A 9,000-nucleotide genomic window follows, 5' to 3' on the forward strand; every position below is an offset into this window, starting at 1 on the left:
CGATTCATCATTTTGCTTTAGTTTTCAGTGCTGCTTCTCTACTGCAGGCTAGGCAGTACCAAAGTCAAGTATTCTAATTTAACAGTACTGAGTTCTGCCTGAGTGAATTCAGTGGATTACATGATACTTGAACATGTTCATGAATCAATGATTCATTGTTAAGTTTGCACCACCTTGAAAACCTGTTGCTTCAAGGCTCCACACTGGTCCAGCTTCTGAAGTTTGATTTAGAAGCATCTTGGATGTTGGTAATAGGTACTGTCCAATTGAGAGAAGTTTTATAGTCCCAGCATAATCTAATTGTTTTGTCAACTTTGGGGTTGCCCATTTACTCAAAGTATACTGGGATCAGCATCAAGTTTAATGTGTCTATGTGCCTTGAAATCAGTGAGACCAGTTACAGGTGTTTTTTAAGACCTCATTTGTTATAAGACTTTTTCCAAGCATGATTTCAGAGTATTGTCATAGACACTAAAAATTCTTCCCAAGGAGCTTTAGCCTTCTTACCTAGTACTAGCTTAATTAAATTGGTGGCTCTGGGTTTGTCAGTTCTGTCTGTTGGCAGATGACTGAATTTCCTGCTCTAGGTATCACTACCCACAATAAAGAGCAATCCACCACCAGGTCAATCCATATCTTTACCAATTGATCAACACTGTAACTTTAAATTCTCATTACTTCCTGACATTTTCACCAGTAGCATAGAAGCTATACAAATCAAATCCTGCATTATCTGCACAAGTTTCAAATGATATGCAGACACCCTTGCTGCATCTTCTTGCTGGAGAATTTTCCCCTCTGTGAAAGCTTTGCTTTGGTCACACTGTTCCAATTAGTTGCTCTGAATCTAAATTTTCTTGCTATACTTACAAATGCGCTACCTTTGGGCACATGTGACACTTGGCCTCTATTAAGGAAGGTGCGTGTGGCAAATGGCTACAATTGCATCTACAGCATGAAAGTCACACCAATCATGTGATACTAATCCAATTTCTGGAATGGAGCTTTCACCGCTGCCTTTCACCATTCTGTTTGTGCTTGATGGCAGACAAAATTAATTGGAATTTTTCAGTGCCATTTCCATCAAGATCAAAACATGGCAAATCAAATAAGAGATTCTCCACCCCTAACACTTTGGACCAACTGTATTCATCACTTAAGTATTACAGAAATCTTACAGGGAATATAACATCCTACAGCAAATGGTTTAAAAATTTACCAAAATTGCAATGTTTGGACATCTTTCTACACAACAATACAGTCACTGACTGTTTCCCCTATTCTCTACTTCCTGGTGTTGATTTTACTGCTCCCCATAATATCAGATGGCCATGGCTAAAAACAAACCTCCAACTTCTGTAGTGCCTCTGAGAGGGGAACATCTATAGCTTTATATGTTAGTAAATTAACAGGCATGCAATAGCTCTCTCAGCCAATCTCCGTCAACAAAGTAGCCTTCTTACACTCTCTAACAGCAATATTCAGGCCTGAGCATTTTCAACACTATCCTCTACCTTTGCATTTACACAGTTAGCCATTAAAGACCATTTCTATCCTCACGGACTCAATGGAACACCCCTTGGCTTCCTGTATATACTTGTGCCACCATTTCCCACCTAAACGGTAGATCTTGCAACAAATCTAACTTCCACTTGTGCCTACTGTGTTTTTAATTTGATAATCTACATTTCTCCATGTGGAGATTACTGTTATCGGTCTTTTTTTTTGGTTATTTGCCACTGTCTGCACAGATTTATCAACTCATTGTGTAAACAGGAAACTAACCACCATTCATTCTTCCTGACCATGGGGTCTTGAGATCCCACAGTGAGTACCATTCATCAATGCTCAATAGGTGCACCAAAGAGTTCCTTCAAACTGTTGAGTTTTTTTGGAGCAGATTTGCAGGCGTTTTTGTAACATTCCTCGTTGCAAGTTGTAGTGTACTTGGAAATGGTCTGTGAGCCAGACTTGCAGTGCTGGTAAATTCTACCTATAATAATTCTCGGAGCTTCAGAACAAGGTGTATATTTTATTGCCAACTAACGTGTGCTTATGTCACACACAAACATTGTTACATGACTTATTTAGATATTTCCATTCAAGTATAGCACAGCTGGCTCATACTAAACAAAAATTACATATGCAAGATTACTAGTAGATTGATTTGGGTACGATTATTAAAAAGCTTGCAACTTTGATAAACGCAAGGTATGTTATTCTTATTTTCCTGGTGCAATCTGCCTCTCTGTATATATATAATCCACTCCCATGATAAAAACTGAATTGGGAACTCTAGCATGAACTACATCATTTGTCAGTTAGATCTGTGGTCCCAAGGACATTTACTGGCAGTATAATAGCAGACTGTGTGCAAGTTGTGTGAGCTGTGGACTGAACAAAGTGAAAGTTCCAATTCATAGAAAATATTGGCGATTATAGAAATTGCCTTTCATAGTGAACTAAGAAAATTGCAAAGTAGTTTAAATTATAATATAGTGTATTCAGTTTTGGATTCAACCAGGAGCCCAACATGAATGGAAATACAAACACTTAGGAATATTAAAACCACGTAGATGTCATGCAAATTGAGTTGCTACTTGTGCAATATGAAGTAGACACATTCACCCTCAATAAAACAGATAGCCTACTAATTTTAGGAAACAGAATATTTAGTCACTTGTCAAAAGTTAGGGCTTCAAGGTCTCTATGTGCCTAAGGATTCTGCTGGATCTTAGTTTACCATCTTAAGAGTTCAGATGCTGCTGTCTGTCAAACTAAAAATGAATCCACCCATGAAGATCGGAAGAATCTCAATCCAGATAGCTATCAGTAAAGATGGTCAATCATGATCAACATACGGGAATACAACATAATCATGGACTGAATACTGAATCAACTTCAGAAGATCAAACTAATTCCAATATTCCATCTCACAGTCAGAATATAATGAAGCCAAACCTCAACCTTACACATTAAATACATAATTTATACTGGTTCATTTGTATCAATGCACTACAGCATTATCAAATATGCTGTCTTTCAGATAAAATGTTAAATCATTCTGTGCAGCTGTGTGGGAAAAAAGTCATGGCACTAACTAACTAATGTCTTCTGAATGCCTCCAGTAACTTTACATGCAAGCAAGTTGTCATTGTCCTTCAAAGACACAAGAAATTTATCACCCAAATGCTAATATTGCCCCCTCGGGCTCTTGCATCTTGCTCTTCAAATTGAGCTGAAGGTAAAAGGTAACTTCTATAACAAGCTTCCTCTGAACCACTATTTGACCTTCACATCAAAAATAATTCTTTTCACCAAATGAATTTTGAATCCCTGTTCTAGTGAAAAAGGCAATAAAAATGATTGACTATAAATCATATGTTCCTAATCTCTAAGCAGGTGGAAAATACTAAGCCAAGCCAATATATTAAACTGTGCAAAATCAGGTTTAATAAGAACCTGCAGGTGTAGGAACACAGTAAAACTATAATTTTACACTAACTGCTCCAAAACAATGAAAGCTCCAATATGCTGCCAGCTTTCCTCAGGAACCTTTGATGAGGAATAAAGGAAAAAAAAATCAAAAAAGCATGGTGTTTGTTCAGAGTAGCAAGCCATTTCAGCTGTTAAAAGCACTTAGTCCCTGTACGCAAAGCTGAACAAAGTGCAGCAAGCCCAGATAGCTTCAGTGAAGCAGTGTCCCAATTCCAAACTCAGGAGTTATAATCAACATCGGGGCAACTGTAGGACACATTTACACAGGAGCACTTTTTACATTGCAGCACTATGAATGCACACCAATCAAGGTTGTATAAAGTGGAGACACAGAGTATTAATATCAAAGGAACTGCAAAGAAAGATTATAGAAATCTCCACGTAGAGCACACAAGTACATTGAAGGCTGTGGCTGGAGTATTTGTCTATTGGCCTGACAAAGACAGACAACAACTAGTCAGTACATGCATGGTATGCAAGGACTGGAGACCACAAACTCCTAAAGTACAACTTCAGACATGGAGTGGCCTACATAATTACAGCTCCATATTTATTATGAAAAAGGAGTGGACAGCTTATTAACTGAGAGCCATTCAAAAAGTGGTTGGAAATAAAGAATGTGTTGTCATATATTGCTACAGAGCAATAAAGGAGTTAAGCTTCATATATTCTGATAAGATGTTTGTTTCAGATAATGGTCCACAGTTTGGGATGTTTCAGTTTGAATGATTCATAGAACATAGAGTATAGAACAGTACAGCACAGTATGGGCCCTTCGGCCCACGATGTTGTGTCCACCTATATAAACCTACTCTGTGATCAATCGAACCCTTCCCTCCTACACAGTCCATAACCCTCCATTTCTCTTCCATCCATGTCCATATCAAAGAGTGTCCCTATTGTATGAGCCTCTACCACCACCCCCAGCAGTGCATTCCAGGCACCCATCATTGTGTTAAAAAACCTACCTCTGACATCTCCCCTAAACTTTCCTCCACTCACCTTAAACTGATGTCCTCTGGTATTGGTCATTGCTGCCCTGGGAAAAAGGTGCTGGCTCTCTCACATTCTGTCGCTCCAAAGACAAAAGCCTTAGCTTGCTCAACCTTTCCTCAGAAGACATGTTCTCTAATCCAGGCAGCATCCTGGTAAATCTCCTCTGCACCCTCTATAAAGCTTCCACATCCTTCCTATAATGAGGCAACCAGAACTGAACACAATAATCCAAGTGTGGTCTAACCAGAGGTTTATAGAGCTGCAACATTACGTCACGGCTCTTGAACTCAATACCCTGACTAATAAAGGCCAGAACAACATATGTCTTCTTAACAACCCAATCATGAAAAGCAATGAAATAAAATATTATTTTACTTTTTCTTACCACCTGGCTTCAAACGTGGAAGTGGAAAAGTCAGTTTGCCTGATAAAGGAGGCATTGAAGAAACAATTTTACTTGCAAAGGAGGCCATTTGGCCCATCAGGTCCATGCAGTTCCTAGCAGAATATTCTATTCCTCCTCTCCTTATTTCCCTCCAGCCCTGGATCTTATTCTCTCTCAATTGCCCATCAGCTCCCCTTTGATTCTTTTTGTCACTTCTATTCATGAAGAGGCAACTTACAGTTGCCAATTAACACAGGGCACATCTTTGGGAGGTGGAGTAAACCCCAGCACCTGGCAGAAACCCACACTGCCTCAGAAAGAATGTGCAAACAGACAATTTACAATGATGAAAAACACAATGATGCTGGAGGAACTCAGCAGGCCGGGCAGCACCCATGGAGAAAAGCAGGCAGTCAACGTTTCGGGTCAGGACCCTTCTTCATCACGTTTTTCATCTAGATTCCAGCATCTGCAGTCCTTTTGTTTCTCTAGACAACTTTCAATGTCAGGTACAAACCCTGCTGCAAGCACAGTTCATGGAAATTTGGTCAAACATCAATTGCAAGATTTCTTCTAAGCGAACACACTACACAACAGAATTTTCTTCTGCTGAAATGTTAATGAGTCCGCAAATTGTCCAACACAATTCTGAAGGAAAAAAGGGATGAGAGGCAATCAAAACTGAAAAAGCATCAAATATTTGCCACAAGGAGAAAATATTCAAGAGGTTCAGTATGCATGAGAGTTTGTACATTGAGATTTCCAGTAGGTTAGAGATAAGAAGGACATCGGAGAAATAACGGAAGTATTCATGATTGGAATTATCTTGAAGGAAGTAGAGAGAAATTCTTAACGCTAATACTGAACACTCAATCCTTGCAAAAGATACCTGGGAGTATAGCAAAGACTATGAGATTAAACATGTTTCTTATGCAAGTCCAACTATCGATCAGAATCAGATTTATTATCACTGATTTATATGACGGGAAAGTTGTTGTTCTGCAGCAGCAGTATAGTGCAAAGACAGAAAATTACTGTAACTTACAAAAATAAATAAACAGCACAAAAAAAGGAATAACATGGGTTCATAGACCATTCAGAAATCTGATAGCAGAGGGGAAGTAGCTGTTTCTGAATCATTGAGTATGAGTCTTCAGGCTCCTGTACCTCCTCCCTGATGGTAGTAATGAGAAGATTGCATGTCCCAGATGGTGAGGGTCCTTAGTGATGGATGCTGCCTTCTAGAGACACTGCCTCTTGAAGATGTCCTCGATGGTGGGGAGGGTTCTGCCCATGATAGAGCTGGCTGGGTCAACAACACTCTGTGGCCTCTTGCGATCCTGTGCATTGCAGCCAACATACCAGACTGTGATGCAACCAGTCAGAATGCTCTCCACTGTACATCTATAGAAATTTGTAAGAATCTTTGGTGACATACCAAAACTCCTCAAACCCCAAATGAAGTAGAGCCACTGGCATGCCTTCTTCATGACTGCATCAATGTGTTGGGCCCAGATGGACCCTCCAAGAAGTTGACGTGCAGGAACTTGAAGCTGCTCACCCCTTAAGCACACAACCTTGAGGTGCTCCTGTGTTGATCGTCAGCAAGGAGGAGCTATTACTATGATCGGCACTGACTGTGGGTTTCCAATATGGAAATCAAGGATCAAGAGGATCCAAAAGGGAGCAGCATGTGGTTCTAATGCAAGTCTGAACAGAGTTAAAGCAAAGTTGAGTTTATTGTCATATGCACAAGTACATGTATGTACAGGTGCAATGAAAAACTTACTTGAAGCAGCATCAGAGGCACAAAGCATCAGATAAGCAGCATTCACAAGAAAAACATAAATTATACACAATTTTTACAACAAAGAACAAAAAAAATACAAAGTCCATTATAGCATTGTCGTGCAAAGTGGTCATGGTGTTGCTATACTGAGGCAGTGATTTGGGTTGTGCAGGTTGGTCAAGAACTGAATGGTTGAAGGGAAGTAGCTGTTCTTGAAACTGGTGGTGTGGGACTTCAGGATACTGTACCTCCTGCCCAATGGTAGCTGTGAGAAGATTAATTCCCGAGATGGGTGATACTCCTCGAATACCTAATGAATCCATGGCCTGAACACAAGTACATTCAGCACCACAACAAAAATCACAATGTGCAGAATTCAGTAACCCTGCATTTTTTTCTTAAGTAAGGAAGCTGTATAATAATTGGTTATGACCAATGATCTTTACTGCTGTTATCCCTTTAAAGATTGTGTCACATAACCAACTGCTCTTGCAGTTGCAACTATGTTTTATACAAGGTTCCAGAAACAATCTGAGATGAGTAAAGGTCTGCTCATGTTGAAAAATAAAACCCCGAATCTGATCATAGCTAAATCAAACATGAAGCTGACACAGAGAATTGGTCCTGTCAGGTTCATGGTCAAGGTCAGGGTCCAGAAGATAGGCAACAGCATGAAGCATCTCACTGGTGAACTCACAGCTTTGCTTCTACTTTAACATATCTACAATGTTAATTACAATTAACATAACTAAGAATGCATTTTCAATAGGGCAGATCAAATCTTTGCCCACTTCCAAGTCAGTGAAAAGAAAAATCCTGCCAATCCTGAGATTTAGTACATTTATTTATAAAGACCTAATCTCAGCCCAAGGCCTTTAAATTTTCTTAAAACCCGATTCCAATCTAAACCCAACCCATCCATAGAATCATAGGATGATGGTTCTAATGAAGAGTCTTTGTCCTGAAATGTTAAATCTGTTTCTCTTTCCACAGGTGCTGCTTACCTGATGAGTGTTTCCAGAATTTTTTTTATTGCATATAGTTAGGTTTGGGTCAAGTAGCAAGGTTCTAGCAAAGAGTCCTGGAACAAGCTACACACATACATTGTTCCTCAAGTGTACATGACTGTACGTTCTGCAACAGACTTCATTAAAAACTCATTTAATGCATACTGGATGCTGGAGGAACTCAGTGAGTGAGGCAGCATTTATGGAGGGAAATGGACAGTTGACATTTTCGGTCGAGACCCTTCACCTGGACTGAAAGATCGAGGGGAGATAGCTGTATAAAAAGGTGAAGGGAATGGGTGGAGCAAGAGCTGGCAAGCGATAGGTGGATCCAGGTGAGGAGGGGCGATAGATCCTCGCACACTTCTCCCACAAGTTTCCTTCCCCCACTGGTTTCCTTCCCCCATTGTTCCCATCTGCCGTCCCCACTTCCCTCACTTGATTCCATGCTCCACCTTCCTCCCGTATCAGATTCCATCATAGTCAGCCCTTTGTCGCCTCTACCTATCACCTCCCAGCTTCTATTTCCACTTTCCCCTCCTCATTTGGATCCACCCATCGCTTGCTAACTTTTGCTCCACCCCCTCCCTCCACCTTTTTAAACTGGCTATCTCCCCTCTTGTCTTACAGTTCAGGTGAAGGGCCTCGACTTGAAACGTCGACTGTCCATTTCCCTCCACGGATGCTGCCTGACTCGCTGTATCTTCAGCATTTTGTGTGTTGATCCACATGTCCACAGCATCCACAGTCTCTTGTGTCTCAATTTAATACATACAGTTCATAATGGTCACTTCTACATCAATTAAATTTCAAGTTCAAGATGAATCTGAACACAAAAACGGAATGAGATGGATAGCTGAGTTCCACCAAGCTGACAAAAACCCTGAGTCGGATGACATTTAAAGATCCCTCCAAAAGTACAAAATTAGTGCTTGCCCTCTAGTTTTTAATATTGACCAAAAGATTCATGAAACGGAAACCACATTTATCAATCTATCAAGAGAAGGCCATGGGTTTGATCACAGTGGTTCCATCTGGCCTCTTTCCACTCACCTGTCTTCTTGTCCTTTTCTTTCTTGTCAGCCGGGTCGCATCCGGCTCCAAAGGAGTCGGCTGTTGGTGGCTTGGGGAGAGTTTCATCTTGTGGGTTGCAAGTTTACTTTTCTTCTCTTTGGGCATCTTGCGGAATAAATTGATAAAACCGCTTTTTAAAAAAACCTCTTAAAATAAACAAACCCTAAGGATTTTATTTATCTGTACGTACAATTTAAAGCACTTGAGCTGATGGTTCTGAATTGATACTGTAGCAAGCTCCTATCCCACGT

At 40.2% G+C, this 9,000-nt stretch overlaps 1 protein-coding gene across 2 annotated transcripts in view; it reads right to left on the reverse strand.

Moving 5' to 3' along the window:
• The window catches only part of LOC127573099 (uncharacterized protein C7orf50), a 281,007-nt gene extending 272,031 nt beyond the window's left edge, over window positions 1–8,976 (reverse strand). Inside the window, exons 1-2 of one of the 2 annotated variants that reach the window (XM_052020967.1) lie at window positions 8,940–8,954; window positions 8,729–8,854 (exon numbers count right to left, since the gene is read on the reverse strand). In XM_052020967.1, coding sequence (XP_051876927.1) covers window positions 8,729–8,854 — 126 coding nt within the window. In that variant the 5' untranslated portion in view covers window positions 8,940–8,954. Of the gene's footprint in view, window positions 1–8,728 lie in introns of both variants that reach the window. The other variant, XM_052020966.1, reaches the window with a different exon arrangement.
• Window positions 8,977–9,000: the final 24 nt, after the last annotated feature.

This window comes from Pristis pectinata, chromosome 8, assembly GCF_009764475.1.
Source record: "Pristis pectinata isolate sPriPec2 chromosome 8, sPriPec2.1.pri, whole genome shotgun sequence".
NCBI classification, from domain to species: Eukaryota; Metazoa; Chordata; class Chondrichthyes; order Rhinopristiformes; family Pristidae; genus Pristis; species Pristis pectinata.